The 16,552-nt window shown below is 39.4% G+C and overlaps 1 protein-coding gene across 2 annotated transcripts in view; it reads right to left on the bottom strand.

The window, feature by feature from the left end:
* clcn2c (chloride channel 2c) overlaps positions 1–16,552 on the bottom strand; it is a 138,608-nt gene that overhangs the window by 84,327 nt on the left and 37,729 nt on the right. For both annotated transcript variants that reach the window (XM_061681625.1, XM_061681624.1), the window contains exon 2: positions 13,022–13,172. In XM_061681625.1, coding sequence (XP_061537609.1) covers positions 13,022–13,172 — 151 coding nt within the window. The remainder of the gene's footprint in view (positions 1–13,021; positions 13,173–16,552) is intronic.

Genomic DNA, 16,552 nt, shown 5'->3' with positions numbered 1-16,552 from the left:
AAACCGGGCCTCCTGATTGCCTATTTGTACAGTTTTCTGCACGTTCTGAAGTCCTACAGTGGGCCCACAACTCAAAACTCACTTGTCACCCTGGCATCACCCGTACTACCCAGTTCGTCCAGCAGCACTTCTGGTGGCCCGGTTTTGTCAAAGACACCCGAGAACGGTCTAGTTGAAGCCACATACTGTATTATAATGGTATGGTAGTATACTTAAGCAGTGCATTTGTATTCAAAATAACATAAAAAAAATAAAATAAAAAAATACAAATGCCACCTTTTATTTGTCCAACACCTAGCACCGCAAGCTATAAAATGGAATTACACCTTAGACTCAGTTGGCAACTTGGGACATAAGTAAATGGCGTCACCATCATCTAAAACTTCACAGCAAGCAGTCTTATGGGAGTATCTTGGCTCAACCTGATGTCATCGGATGACAAAATCAATGAAGCCAATGCTGTGAAGCAAAGATTCTCTCAATGCTGACACACAGCGTTATATACAGTATGGGATAGTGCCAGAACCACTTACGTAAAACACTTGACAACAACAGACCAAGATTAACACACACATGCACATACACTCTGAAGTGGCACAAATATCGATCAGTGCCTTCTTACTTGCCTGAAAAAAAAAAGCAACTGTTAGTTGCCAGGCGCCTGCATGTCTCCATAGCAACATCAGGCGCCACGTTGAGCTCCTACTGACATCACACCTGATGTGAAACACTGCTTGTGGATAAATGTGTGTGTCCTGAGAACCAATTAAATGAACTGTGGGAATGGAGAGAGAAAGAGAGCACACTGCGATGGAGGGAGAAAAAGATGCATCTGTAGTTCATCACCTTGGGCTGTATGTATGGGTGTGCGTGCGTGGCTACTATCATTTACTTGCGCTGCTGATGTCACAACTTTCCACATGCATTTCCAGCCCACCCCTCGAAGGGACTTAAACATAAAAAAATAGAGGTGACGCCACCTCACACACAGTAACTCTAATCGACAATTATACAATGGCTGAAATAAGTATTAAACACGTCACCATTTTTCTCAAATATATTTCCAAAGGTGCTCTTGACATGAACATTTCTCCAGATGTTGGGAAGGACCCAAGTAATCCATACATACAAAGAAAGAAGAACAAATAAGATCAGAAATTAAGTTGTGTGTAATAATGTGAAATGACACAGGGAAAAATTATTGAACACGCCAACTGGTATTTATTTAATACTTTGTAAAAAAGCCTTTGTTTGCAATGACAGCTTCAAGATGCCTCCTGTATGGAGAAACTAGTTGCATGCGTTGCTCTGATGCGATTTTGGATCATTCCTCCACACAAGTAGTCTTCAAATATTGATGGTTCCGTGGGCTTCTTTTATGGACCTTGAGTTTCAGATCTTTCCATAGATTTTGGATTCGATTCAAGTCAGGTGATTGGCTTTATTCTTTTTTTTTTCTTTGAAACCAGGAAACCAGTTTCCTTATCCTGATGCAATGTCTACCCTCGTTTCATTTTGATCATCCTCGTAGACGGCAGCAGATTTTTGTCATGAATGTCTCGGTAGATTTGCCCCTTCATCCTTCCTTCAATAATGTGAAGGTTACCAGTACCCTTTGCTGAAAAGCAGCCCTACACCATCATGTTCCCACCTCCAAACTTCACTGTTGGTAAGGTGTTTTGAGGGTGATGTGAAGTGCCATTTCTCCTCCAAACGTGGTGTGCATTATGGCATCCAAACAGTTCAATTTTGCTCTCATCCGGCCAGACTATTTTCTCCCAGTATTTAACTGGGTTGTCCAAATGTTGTTCAGCAAACTTGAAACGAGCTTTGATATGCTTTTTTTTTTCTTTCAGCAATGGGTTCTTGCGTGGTGAGCGTGCATACAGGCCATAGCAGCGGTGTGCATTACTCACCGTTTTCCTTGTGACAACAGTACCTGCTAATTCCAGGTCTTTTTTAAGCTCTCCACAGGTGCTCCTTGGCTCTTTGACTACTCTTCTGATTATTCTTTGCACTACCCTCTCAGAAATCCTGCGAGTAGCACCTGATTTCCACTTACGTATTACGGCCCCATCTGTGATCACTGGAACGATCAGAAGCTTAGATATGTGCCTGTTATCAATGCCATCGTTATGTTTTGCAACAATTAGTTTGCGATGGTCTTGAGACAGCTTTCTGCTCTTACCTATTATGAGATGTGTCTTGACTCACACCTTTGCAATGAAACTTTTTTGTAGGCCATCAATTAGGACTGAACCATCTGATCTTCATTTGCACTGACAAGGGGCTGGATTGCTGTTTGATTATTGATATATTTTAGGTGTTGCCTTGGGTTTCCATGCCTTTTTGCACCTCCCTTTCTTCACGTGTTCAATACTTTTTCCCTGTGTCATTTCACATTTTTACACACAACTTAATTTCTGAGTTTACTTGTTCTACTTTTTTTTTATGTATGGGTTTACTTTGGTTGTTCCCAACATCTAGTGAGATTTTCAGGTGAATAGCACTTTTGTAATTATATTTAGTGAGAAGAATGGTGAAGTGTTAAATACTTATTTCAGCCGCTGTAATTATTACAAAATGGATACTTCACATGCTTTCCAAAATCATTCAAACCAACAGAAGATTTAATATATGGTGGTTAATTAATGCATTGATTGAAGACAGATGGAAGAAAAGATAAGCGGAAGAGGCCAACCATATGGATGTAGATTTGCTTTGGCAAAAGTTGATACAGCAAAGAAATAAATATTTGACGAGTTTGTAAATGCTTTGTGTATTAGGTGCAGGAATTCAGGCAGAGGCAAAATTAACCAATAGGTTTGCATACTTCAGCTACTTTTTGCTATATCCCCTATATTTTGCACTTAAACTCTTCAAAACGATGAGACACAGCTACAGCACAACCCAATTAAGTTGAGATGTTGCTTAAAACGTGAACTAGAATACGATGATTTGCAAATCCTTTTCAACCTATATGCAATTGAATACACTACAAAAACGTTATTATACATTAACGTTATAAACGTTTTTTTTTTTTTTTTTTTTTTTTTTTAAATATTCTCTCATTTTGAATTTGATGCCTAAAACATGGTCCAGAAATACTGGAACAGGGGCAACAAAAGACTGGCAATGTTGAGGAAAGCTACAAAAAATAAATACATTTTAAAAAACCTGTTTGGAACATTCCACAGTTGACCATGTTAATTGGAAACAGGTTACCTGTTTGTTGTTATTGTTGACCAATACTGGCCACTCATTCCAGAGTAGCAGCTGCCCCACTTGCACACTGACTGAAGAGTATTTGCAACATTTGCACAATCAACATTGTCCCAGATTATCGCGCAACTTGTCACTTTAAACTGCATACACTCCTTGAAGTCTCGGCACCCTTTGCACAATGGTCATTACACCTATTGCTATATTAGTCATTCAAACTGCTCTAAGTGCTAGAGGACTCTGCATCGTTTTGCACAATTGTCCAAAAAAAAAAGTAAAACATAAAATACATTTAAAAAGGGCTGGGATAGGCTCCAGCAGCCCCGCGACCCTTATGAGGATAAGCGGCTCAGAAAATGGATGGATGGATGGAGGTGAAAAACTAATATGGCCGGAGAGGAATAAGAGTAAAATGGATCATCATGTACCCAAACAGGGTAGGGTTTTGGTGAAGGGAGATGATGGAAATATTTTTCTCTCCATTTTAATTTGAACAAATTTAACAGTTCCAAATCTTTTAGTCTTACAAAGAATATTTGTTCTTATTCCTAGTCAGCTGGTCTAAGCTCATAAATGCACAGCCATGAACCTAATGTATTAATGTCACAAAATGCACAAAGGCTGTTAAGTGGGAAGTTTCCACTGAGAGCTCTTATTAAAAGCACATATAATATGTGAAACGCCATTATGAACCAAAACAAAGGTTTTGAACAAACACAACCTCTAAAACGGTTCAGTTAAGATTTGTTAAATTAAACTATGTACTGTAAAATTGTTTGAGACTTCACTGTTGTGTCAACATGCCGAACAGAAAAGGGGAAACTCAAACTTTATATTTCTTAGTTTCAGCACTTTATTTGGACACACATAACTTTTTCTTTTAATTTACTTGCTCTTATTGTGAAATCCAGCACTACTTATATTTAGTAAATGAGAGAACATTGCAAAGTTGTGCTCACGTTTGATTACCAGAGCAGAATTTGTAAGATGATTTTTAATTGAATATCGGTTGAAAAGGATTTGCAAATCATTGTATTCTGTTTATAATTAGATTTTACACAATGTTCCACCTTCATTGAATTGAGGTTTGTAAATCATGCTCCTTATTTCAAGCATCCACTGAATGCAATGAAGTGACATTGTGGCAATGAAGAACAAGAAAAATCAGAAAACTCTTATGGACAAAAGACATCCATTACAGACAGAAAGTAAAATATAGGGGGGGAAAAATGCATTGTTTTGTTTGTTTTTTTACATTTTCTACGCTTCCACTTTTCTATGTCTATGGGATTTTAGGCCATTCATCTAGGACAATTGCTAAGTCAGAGGCCTGAGACAGGGCTTGACTCAAAATATTGGTTGTCGTTCATCCAAAGGGGATTTGAAGGGTCAGGGCTATGTGCAGGCCAGTCAAGTTCTTCCGCACCAAACCCATCTAACCAAACTATGCTCCAAGTTGTTTTGGTAAGCGGATGCATTCAGATTCAGTCTGGGGGTGAAACTATGGTCTTTCTCAGCCTCTATTAGTCAAGAGATGTTTTCCATTTTTTTTCTTCCATCATATGAAATAATGGGAAACTAAACATGGGAACTAGTTAACAGGTTATAATGATGGTAGTTAGAACAGTTTGACAAAGTGCCATTGAACGAATGAGAAACTCTACAGCGCAATGCTGCGCCCTGCTGGCCAACCGGTATAACAGAAATACGGGGGGATTTTTACTGCGGGCCTCAAAACAACAAGGGAGTTGAAAACTACATCCATCCATCCATTTTCAGTACTGCTTATCCTCACTCGGGTCGCGGGCGGGGTACACCCTGAAATAGTTGCCAGCCGACTGGTTAGCACATCAGCCTCACAGTTCTGAGGACCTGGGTTCAAATCCGGCCTCGCCTTTATAGAGTTTGCATGTTCTCGCCGTGCCTGCATGGGTTTTCCCCGGGCACTCCGGTTTCCTCCCACATCCCAAAAACATACATGGTAGGTTATTGAAAACTCTAAATTGATGTAAATATGAGTGGGAATGGTTATATGTTTATATGTGCCCTGCGATTGGCTGGCGACCAGTTCAGGGTGTACCCCGCCTCTCGCCCAGAGTCAGCTGGGATAGGCTCCAGCACGCCCGCGACCATAATAAAAAGCGGTTCAGAAAATAGATGGCTGGATGAATCATCAAGCCAATTTTAATATCTCCCAGACAGTTTATAAATTGTGAATTTATTAGCTAAGATTTTATTTTTTAATACAAACGTATTGGGCCCTATGCGAAAAAATAATTCCCCACCCTATTAGGTCACATGATCACATGAGATGGTCTCACATCAAACTGTGACTGTGTATTTGGTACCAAGTGTGACTAACTGAAGGAGGACATTAATAAAATAACAGTTCAAATGATTATATAAATGCACATAAACACCTCCAAAAACATTGGGACAGTGAGGCAAATTCCTTTGTTTTTTTCTGGAGACTGTAAATGTAGCGGCACGGTGGACGACTGGTTAGAGCATCAGCCTCACAGTTCTGAGGACCCGGGTTCAATCCCCGGCCCCGCCTGTGTGGAGTTTGCATGTTCTCCCCGTGCCTGCGTGGGCTTTCTCCGGGCACTCCGGTTTCCTCACACATCCCAAAAACATGCATTAATTGGAGACTCTAAATTGCCCGTAGGTCTTACTGTGAGTGCAACTGGTTGTTTGTTTGTATGTGCCCTGCGATTGGCTGGCAACCAGTTCAGGGTGTAGCCCGCCTCCACCCCGATGACAGCTGGGATAGGCTCCAGCATGCCCACGACTCTAGTGAGGAGAAGCGGCTCAGAAAATGGATGGATGGATGGACTGTAAATGTTTGGGTTTGAGTTCAACATTTGTGCTTTTATCACCGGGGATTGTCAGCTTTGTTTGGATTCACCCATTTTTATGGAGCAAAAGTACTCAAATAGTGATAGCAAATGTATTAGAAGATGTGACAAGGTGTGTTTTGATGTGACAAGGTGTTTTGTTGTTCACGTATAAATAATATACATGTCTACACTCCCTTTCAGATTTCGGTTTTGCATCTGAAGACTGCATTTATACTTGTTAGAGAGATAACTAACATGAAAACGACGGAGCCATCTATTTGTGGGAAAGAAAAACATGAAACTGAGAGAAGCTGGAAAAATTAAAACACTGCAACCATTTGGAATGGAATGGAGAAAAAATAAACCAGTGGTTTCTAGGTAGCAGACACTCTACGGGTAGACCATGGAAAACAACATCAGAGATATTGTGAGAGCAGTAAAAACGTCCCCACAGCAACTTTTTATTGACATCAGCAATGATCTCGAGTAGTGGTGGGCAAACAAGGGCCCGCGGGCCACATCCGGCCCGTTGATCATTTCAATCCGGCCCGCCAAAGATTGATACAGAATCGTACAAATAATCAAAATCATGACTACATTCATTTGACCTTGTCCTGTAATACCGAGTGGTTCCATCAGGTAGCGTAGTAGCTACAGTGATACATTGACTTGACTTTGGCTGTTCTGTTTTTACTCTGCTACTGCGCTGAACCCTTCTTCAACCTTGAGTGGGCCAAAGAAAAGAAAAGTCAACAGTGAGTGCCGAGTGTTTAATATAGAATGGACTACAAAATACTTTTTCACTGAAGTCCGGTCAAAGGCGGCATGTCTAATTTGTTAAGAAACCATTGCGGTTTTAGAGGAATATAACATCAACCGTCACTTTTATACCAAGCATGTTGATTATGCTAACAGCCAATCAACGCAGGAACTGATGGCTATGGCCCAGCGGTTAAAATCAAGCATGCAGGCTCAGCAAAATACCTTTATTTGACACACTGCCATCCAAGATACAGTCACACAAGACTCTGAAACAGCGCCAACGGGAGCTGCAGATGGAACTGATTGATCTCCAATGTGATACTGCCTTAAAAGAGAAGTTCAACTATCAAAATGGATGCCTTTTATGCTTCATTAGGGGCAGACAAATTTCAAAAAATCTGGAAGATGGCACAGAGGATGCTGGTGGTGTTTGGCTCTACATTTGTGTGTGAACAGAGTTTTAGTGTGATGAACACCAACAAAACATCCTACAGATTCCAGCTGAGTGATGAACACCGCAGATGTGTTCTGAGAATTGCCACAACAAAACTAACACCAGACTTTGATGCACTGGCAAAAAAAGGTGATCAACAAAACAACACTGTTCCCATTAAAAGTAAATCTAAGTATTAACACTAAAATGCCTTTTCTTTTTTTTTATGTAAGCATCTGGTCCTGGCTTGGCCTGCCTGTCAAATTTTCAAAGTCAATGTGGCCCCTGAGCCAAAAGGTTTGCCCACCCCTGATCTAGTGTGTAGTTGTGAAGGAATCACAATCTACTTTTTACTGAAAACTTCATGAACAAAAGTATAAAGGCTTCCACAAGATACACATCACTAATTAGCAAAAATAATTGAAACGTCAGGCTGTAATATACCAAAAACGACAGAGACGCACATAAAAAATTCTTGACAAAAATTAAACCAGCGAGTAGCGAGAGCACGCACCGGTGGGAAAGAAAATGCAGCAATGAGTGTCCAAACGGTTCTAACAGAGCTAAGGGAGACAAGTGGGAGGGTTACTTACCCTCCCTTCGCGGTAAGCTTTCCACACCATTTGAGGGTTTGTGGCTAAGGCAGTTCCTCGTGGTATCTCAAGGGAGCCTTCGGGGAAACGTGTCACTGGTCCCCAGCAGTTTCCCGGAGCAGCGAGAACAAGCAAAGGCGGGAATGAAAGCAGAGCGCAGCGATCGGAGCGGCGAGAACAAATAGCGGCGATGAACTGGAGAGCTGTGTGGACGGCAGGACGGGCCCCAACCACAACGAATATTACATTGATGCAGTCCAACAAAAAATAAAACTGAAAAACAAAACTGAAAGCAGTCAGTGACAGAGGAGACATCGAGATCCTAAGATATGACAAACTGATCAATTTCCCCCATAGTAGTACCCCAAGACACCAAAGAAACACCTAACTAAAACATATAACTCCCTTGACTCACACAGTCTATCTTTGTGTTTACAAATGTAATTAATTACAATCAGAAATTGATCTAAAAACTTAACGTGCAGAGCACAACATATCCTGAAAATAATTTACATTCTGACAACCACTTTTACAACAAATATCATTAACAACTGTGAATACTAGACGGATGAACAGTTCATAGCTAATATAAAAATTTAAGATTAACTAGCTATAATGAACTTTAACAGCAGAAACCTGTAGCGACTACATCCTATGGCCTGGTTGTCAACGGCAATTCCCAAGAAATGATAAACCTTTGCATTCCTGCTTTCTGTACCTCAACCAGCCGGTTTGTTTTCACAAGAGACACAGGAAACCTGTTTTTTATCATCTAAAGTCATAAAACGGTTTGCAAGTCTCCTCATGACTGGCACAGCATGGTTGGGGGTGAGGGTGTCAATTATTGTTGACTGTTGAACAATGGCACGTGCCCCCCGCCTGTGGATATTAAAATGACGTGGAAGAAATCTCACGTTTGTAATAAACAAAACTAACCTTCAGGAATATTCTAAATGTACACCGTGATGCTTGTATGATTGTGTTTTACAGGTTGCCTTCCGAATTTGTTTCTTCTGAACGTGCCATTGTGTTTGACATCAACCTTAGTTTAGCACCTGCGGGAGAGTTGTAACAAGTTTCTCTCTTAAGTGTGAGAGAGTACAAAATTGGGAATATATGATTTTTAAACCCATTTTTATGAGCCAAATTATAGACTAAATTCAAGTCGATGGGTGTGGGCTTCTCCACTTCTCCATAGACACGCCCCCTGTGCATTTAACCGTTTTGCTTCCGCCATCTCACGCTCTCCTCTTCTCAACTTCATGCTGAAAGTTACCTAAACCCGTGGCTCTGACGTGCTGCACAAGCCCTCCACCCTCCCCTTTTCTTTTTTCTTTGTTGTGTCACCATGGCGCACAATCGACCGTGGACCACGACGGGGGCGCTGTCCGAAGCCTGCCATGCGGCTTCGACCTGTTTTCCCAGCCTTGATCTGTCCGCAGGGCCCCCAGGTAGTCACTTCTGGCACTCTTAACAGTTAAAACCTGCAGTTGATAGCAAGACCGAGGCCCTCAACAAGTTCAAATGGCAGGAAAGGTTACAAGCTCCCCGCCAACAAGACAACAACTTTCTTTTTGCACCTCTTTGGTTTTTACTTTTTGTGCATCTTCTTCAACTAAACCTGCCTCCGTTCCTCCTGAGACAACTGAGAAAGACCCAACCCGGTGACCTACGTCGTGAGTAAAACATTGCAGTGATGAATGGAAAGTACAAATTGGTGCATAGTAATCTGGTGTTAAAGTTAGCGAGCTCACACGATTCCCAACTTTGCTCTATTACTATGATTGAACTCATTTCACGCTCATTTTGAGTCCAGCCACACACTATGTCCTATTTTTCTTTACATATGCCTATTTTTTTTTCTATTACCATTGTTATTATTTTCTTTTTGTAGTAAAATCCCTCTGCATTGTTTCCCTGTAGTTTTCCCTTGTAGATTTAATTAAACTTTCTATAAAATTCCACTTCCTGTTTCATCCTTTGTGTGTTTGAGTGAGACAGTGAAACCGCTGTAATCGAGAACTCTTATTTTTGTTCATGTAGCAGCCTTCAAGATAACAGCGATTTTCAAAATTTTGTCAAGAACATTACCACAGGACAGTTATTGCAATATTTTGTGTAATAGGATAAAAATGTCTCCAAAGTGTTCTGCAAATTGACTGTCTGTTGTACTAGAGCGGCGCCAACTACCAGAGACAAATTCCTTGTGTGTTTTGGACATACTTGGCAAATAAAGATGATTCTGATTCTGAAATATTTCTGCATACTGTTCACTTGCACTACATAATCATTACTCCGTAATCGTTAATAAATTATGGCTTCAATATTTATTTTAATGTTTTTATTGCATCAACCTTGTAATGGCGGCAGCAGTTGCAGCCTGACTCATATAAATCAAGTATATGAGATTTTGACATGCCATCGTCAAAAAAATGTGTATATGGATTAATTTGCTTTTACCAATTCTGTTTTCAACTCGGGTAAAAAAAAAATAATAATAATAATTAATTAAAAAATAAAAATAAATAAAAATAGCTCGTCTATTAAATCAGACGAATCAGATCTCAGAAGTCAATTAAAACTCAGCACCTCATTTTGTGAAGAAACAAATAACCTGTTGATAGATTGCACTGGATAGTTTATGCATGGACAACAGCTTTGGTTCCTATTTTGTGAATGTACTTATATAGAAGCCTTCTCTTGCCTGTTATTTATATTATATTTATATTTCCTGATACAGATTCCCCCATTGTGGGACTTCTTATCTTCTATTACAAATATTTATTGATGATAATAATAATAATATACTTGATAATAATAATATACTTTATTAGTGACTTCCAATGCGTTGACACCAGACGCAAAGAAAAATTTTGCCTCTGCGGCTTGGCAGCCAGGGGGGGCGTAATAAAATAACATGCCCCAAGTAGCTGTTCAATGATGTTCCTGTCTCACTCTCTTTTTTTTAACAATATAGTGTTTATTTCATCAAATGAATTTATGACACAGCGTCATAATGTCAGGCGCTGGATTTTTTTTGCCCCCAATATCTGGAACAATCGGTGTTATGGCTGTAACGAGTCAGCGTTCAGTGATTCCCATAACAAAATATGGACGTTCCATCACATTTGACAGCTCTGCTGAGGAAGAAAAAATATCTGACATTGAATAAGTCCTCCTCACCAGTACTTGGCGCTACACTGCATTGCAAGAATGAATACTCGCACTGGTATCGGTCGGAAAAAAAGCAATATCGACCATCCCTAATTAAGAGGAAAGCCAAAAGAGATACTAGTTGATGCTGTCAGAGAAGGAAAACTGATATCTGAAGAATTTATACTGCTCAGAATGTCCTACAGTACAAAATAGTGCAGATTAAAAAAATACCAACAAACTATTTGTAACCCTTCATATTAACAGAAAGTTAAGTGATACAGATGATGACCAAGTTAGCACACAGGCTAGTGATGTGAGTACTAGACTTTACACTGATCTGATCGGCCTGATCAGTATCGGCCGATAATTAGCATTTTATGCTTATTGGCTGATCGGCTTTATTGTCATAAGTCGCCGATCCGATCTCCGCAAAAGACATTTACTCCACGTTGCCGTCGTGTACAGTATATTCAAACCCAAAAGCTAGTTTATTTTTAGCCTTGTCACGTGTCTTTTGACGTAGCATTGTAAATTTCCGATCACCAATAAAGTTATTTTTTTTAAAAACATGTTGGCGGTGTGGGACAGACAACACGAAATGCGTGGATCAGACAACAAGACAAATTTGGTCTTTCACAATTGCACTATGTCAGACAACTGCAATAAAATCTTGTATTCCGATACCACCACATCCCGTCTTTTACGATCACTGGGCTTCATCTTGTCAACTTAAACGCGACCAGATACACTCATTACCATGGCGACGACAACAATAACGAATCGTGCCATGTGTTTATAAGAACAAAATGGGGAAAAACGCGTGTTGGTGGTGACCGGTCCTCGGGAGAGGACATTCGTCTAAGGCTTGCTTGAGGTATGTTCACGTAGTTTTAATATGATACGGCTTGGAAACAGGGAACAAAATGTTATGTAGCCTAGCAAGCTAGTGCTAGCACTAACGGTTGTACGTAAACATGCTGGCGTTCTGTTGAATCATGCTCTAAAGCTTTGGTGTGTGTGAAGTAATTTAATTGCAATAAAGTAATTCAACTACAGTAAGTTGGCTCCTATTATTTATGTCATGTTGTAATGTCGGTTTAACCTGAATTATTAGAATACACGATCTGACTAGAGCAGTGATTTCCAACCTTAATGGAGCCAAGTAACATATTTTACAATTGAAAAATCTCACGGCACACCAACAAACAAAAATGTCACAAAACGTGGATACATTAATTACTTTATTTACGTCCTCCCATCTAATAGAACACCATTCATTTGTTCTGTCTGTCACTATGCCTCACTGGCATAAATATAGGAACAAAGATACATTTTTTATTGTACATATAATTTTTTTTAGCAATTAAGTACACAAGTATATACAGTAAATGAACAGGTCATTTAAATAGACACATTCCTCCATCTTGTGATTGGATCTGTGATCGGTTATAGTTTTTTTTTGTTTGTTTTTGGTTTTTTGTTTTTTTTTGTTTTTTTAAACTCGCTGATCAGGCCCCAAAAATCCTCATCGTGTAAAGCCTAGTGAGTTCATCAGTATCTTTGCATTAGTGCAGCTATGTTTGCATTGGCTGGTCTGACTGTCCCTGGACTGGATTCATCTTGATATGCTCATGTTTCTATAAAAGAACCAGTAATATACTGCAGGTATTCTGTAACAAAAAAACAATATTGAAATTGTATAAAAAATGTTTTACAACTAATTACAGTCACCACCTTGACATAATAGACATTTTTTTTTTTTTTTACTGATTGAATATAGTTTTTCCATTAACGTGAATTTTGTGCTGTAGCTTTTGGCTCCTCCCATCAGGGGTAATTTGTTTGGCACAGTTTTTACGCTGGATGCACTTCCAGAAGCAACACGGCTATTTTTCAAAACCAACTAAATACAACTCTAACAACTGTCATTTCTCTATTACTCAACAGGCCTATATAGGACTAATGTGTAACATATCTTTTCTGTACTAACCATGAGTTATATTTCTAACACTTACTGCGACATTTGGCACAGCGTCCTTTGTCATATTCCAGCAGGTCCAAGTTTCGGCTTCGCTCACTGACCGAACGCCTCTGCCCACTCTCCCTCAGTCGAGCTGCTTCTTCTTTAGCGTACACCCCCAGCTCCTGGGTGTAGCGCCCATACATCTGGAAAAAGTAATAATAAAATTAAAAGTACAATAGATAAAAGATACAGATTGTTGTACAGTGAGAAAAATCAATATTCTAAAAATGTGCCAATAATATAAAGATAACTTGGCGACAAGGATCGTTCACTTACCTAATTAAACAAATTACCATAAATGTGTGAGTTCATTACAAAAGCAAGTATGGAGCACGAAAGACAAATAGTGTGCCACTTTGCTGCTTTGGGTAAGTATAGAAAGGGACCGGAGAAAATTACTAGAGAGACCTATGAACCATTTGAAATAATGCCTTATCTAGGGGTCAAAGGTCATCATACGGGGCAGTAAAAGCACACATAGGCCTACAATCAGTCCCAAATTACGCACAACCTTTAAAAATACACAGAGTACAAAACTCATTAAGTCAGCAAAGTAATAGACAGGAAGTACCAAGTTGAGCCCTCCACCTAGGCCACCCCTCCTGCCTGAATGCTAGTAGCCAGGAAGAAGGTCACGAGTCACAACAACAGAATGAAAGATATTCAAAAAGGTCAAACAAGGTGACTGAGGCTGAATTTGAGCAGCATGAGACTTGCTGAGGTTTGATATAAACACAGAAAATGTCACCACTTTCGGAGAATGTTTTCTAAGCCTTTGTGATGTATATAAATATGCAGTTAGATTTGAGACACAAAATTAATCAAGACTTTTGTCCCAAAAAATTCTTTACATCACTGCTACAAAATTTTAACATTGACCGCTACTCCTTCTTCGGTCTAGCAGATTGAACTGAGCTATGTTGTAAACTGGTTTCAGTAAAAGAAAAAAATGTGAATGAATTGTGCTCTCTTCTAGTTGATGAAACAGGTACTTATCCCTATTTGCAAGCCTGTTTGGCAACTAGAGATACAATGGAAACTGGCGATCCGCAAGCCTCACTCATGGGATGCCATGTGAATCAGGTCTTGTATCGATTCAACCACCAATAGGGGGAGCTAAGAAAGCTTGACAAGCTTAGAAGCTGCCCACAGCCTGCGAGCAAGAACACAATTTCCTGGAACCTCGGTTAAGAACAAGATTTTCAAACAAAAATGCTATGCTTAGGTTCAAAAACAGTCAGTCGTGGTTTCTTTCACACAGCATAAAGTTTTTCCGCTGCATGAATCAGTATTTCAGGTATCTTTTTTTTTTTTTTTTTTGCTGTAAATTAGGCCTCGGTATACGGCGTCAAAGAAAGTGAAAAGTGCAAGTGAAAGTCTTATTAGGTAGCCTAATTTCATCACTGTTGAAAAACAGAAGGAAAAATAATGACTAATGAATGGTGTTGGTGTTTCTGATCTCGCTACGCAGTTTAGCGAAATCTACCATATTTTCAGGGAATGTTTAGCAAGTATTTCAAAAGTAATAGAAACTGGATCCAAACACAGTGTACTTCGTTTATCAATTAGGCCTACTCTGGGTACATTAAATCCCTCTAAGATAGCATCTGACCAGGAGGGGAAAACAATCAAATCCAACCAGAACAAAGGGATTGTTGTGTATATCCTCAGATGAGCCTGTTCATTGATCCAAGATGAACATGATGTCCTCAACTTTACCCTAACCATTGTCCTTGAAAAAGGACATGAGCATAAAATCAGTATTAATAAGCCTGTATTGTCACGGTCCGATGAAACCATGTGTACCTTTTTTAGTGAATTAATTACCGATAACTCTGATTGAGATTTGCACGCATCAAAAAAAAAAAATGCAAACACAGAAATCTGCTCTAAACATTACCATTCTAAGATTGTTACCCCTTGGTTCATTATAAAAAGTGACCAAAATTGAATTTTGGTAAACACTGAATATAGAATACAACAGTAATGGTCACTGCTATGAATTCTCAAAGTGTAAACATCAGATCTGTATGGGGAGAGATGTCTAAAAATTATTTGCACCTGTTTTTCAAATCCACAAATATATCTGCGATTTACACGTTTTTTTGTTGACTTATCATTTGTAAATATTACATTTTGCTTGTGAATTGTTGAAGGTGCATTTGTGGATCAGCGGGTACGCATATTTGTAAATTTAACGCAGTTTCAAGTTGAAAAAATAATAAAAATAAAATAAATAAATCACGTGTCGAAAGGTCCTGCCTCCATCCGCTCAGCGGCAGTGTTGCTGTCTCTGTTGAGAGCATAGACTATACATATATCAGAATCAGAATCATCTTTATTTTGCCAAGTATGTCCAAAAGAAACAAGAAATTTATCTCCGGTAGTTGGAGCCACTCTAGTACGACAACAGACAGTCAATTGCCAGAGAATACTTTTGAGACCTAATGACATTGAGAAAAACACTGACCAATAAAAGGTTGCTTGTAATCTGGTAATGCCGGTACATTTTTTTTTTTTTTTTTTACAATTGTGCGAAAAGATGCGTAGTCCTCTTGCAATTGGAGCAGTTTGAATGACTAATATAGCAATAGTCCGGTGTAATGACCATTGTGCAAAGGGCGCAGAGACTTCAAGGAATGTATACAGATTAAAGTGACTAGTAGTGCGACAATCTGGGACAATGTAGATTGCGTCAATCGAGACAGAGAGAGAGAGCGAGAGAGAGAGAGAGAGAGAGATTATTTAAACACTAATAATAAGATGTTTTTTGTATCTTGCTGACAAATAAGGAAGGTGATTCCGTTATATTTTACCTACTAATGACGGGGCTGCTGGTTGTCAAACTTGTTCAGCCATCGTCAATTTATTGGGAATTTCAGCAGGGTCGGACCATAGACTGTTGGACTCCTACAAAAATGACTTGCAGCCAAGTCATCAACGGAGATAGAAACACTGTCGCCCACTGGATGGAGTAAGGTCCTTCGTACACGTGTGGATCAAATCTGCATTACGTTTGTCTCAAAAATAAATGCACGTGCCCGCTGATCCACAAGCGCACCTTCCACAATTCACAAGCAAAATTGTATACTTAAAAATGATAAGTCATGATACATGCACACACAACATTAAAAAACGTGTAAATCGTGGATATATTTGTGGATTTGAAAAACACGTGCAAACTATTTATGGATTTGGAAAAACACATGTGAATCACAGATATATTTGTGGATTTGAAAAACGTGCAAATAATTTTGAGACATACTGTATCGCTACACTACAGTAAAGCATCACTTAAGAAAACTAAAACCTACCAGTGCTTACCACCATTTTTTCAGTGCCAAGCCAAACAAATATGCACAAAAAATGGATATGAATCAAATAACGCTGACCACAGGCGGATTCTTGTGTATGCACATGCCAAAGTGAGCAAGCGAGAGTGAGAGATAGAGAAATGCCTGCAGGTCAAGGAATTGACCCCAAATAACCCAAAGTCTCCCACTTCAGCTAATGAGTTCCTTCA

This window comes from Phycodurus eques, chromosome 7 (genome assembly GCF_024500275.1).
Source record: "Phycodurus eques isolate BA_2022a chromosome 7, UOR_Pequ_1.1, whole genome shotgun sequence".
Taxonomy (NCBI): domain Eukaryota; kingdom Metazoa; phylum Chordata; class Actinopteri; order Syngnathiformes; family Syngnathidae; genus Phycodurus; species Phycodurus eques.
The sequence above is the reverse complement of the archived record's forward strand: the minus strand, read 5'-3'. Positions and strand labels throughout refer to the sequence as shown.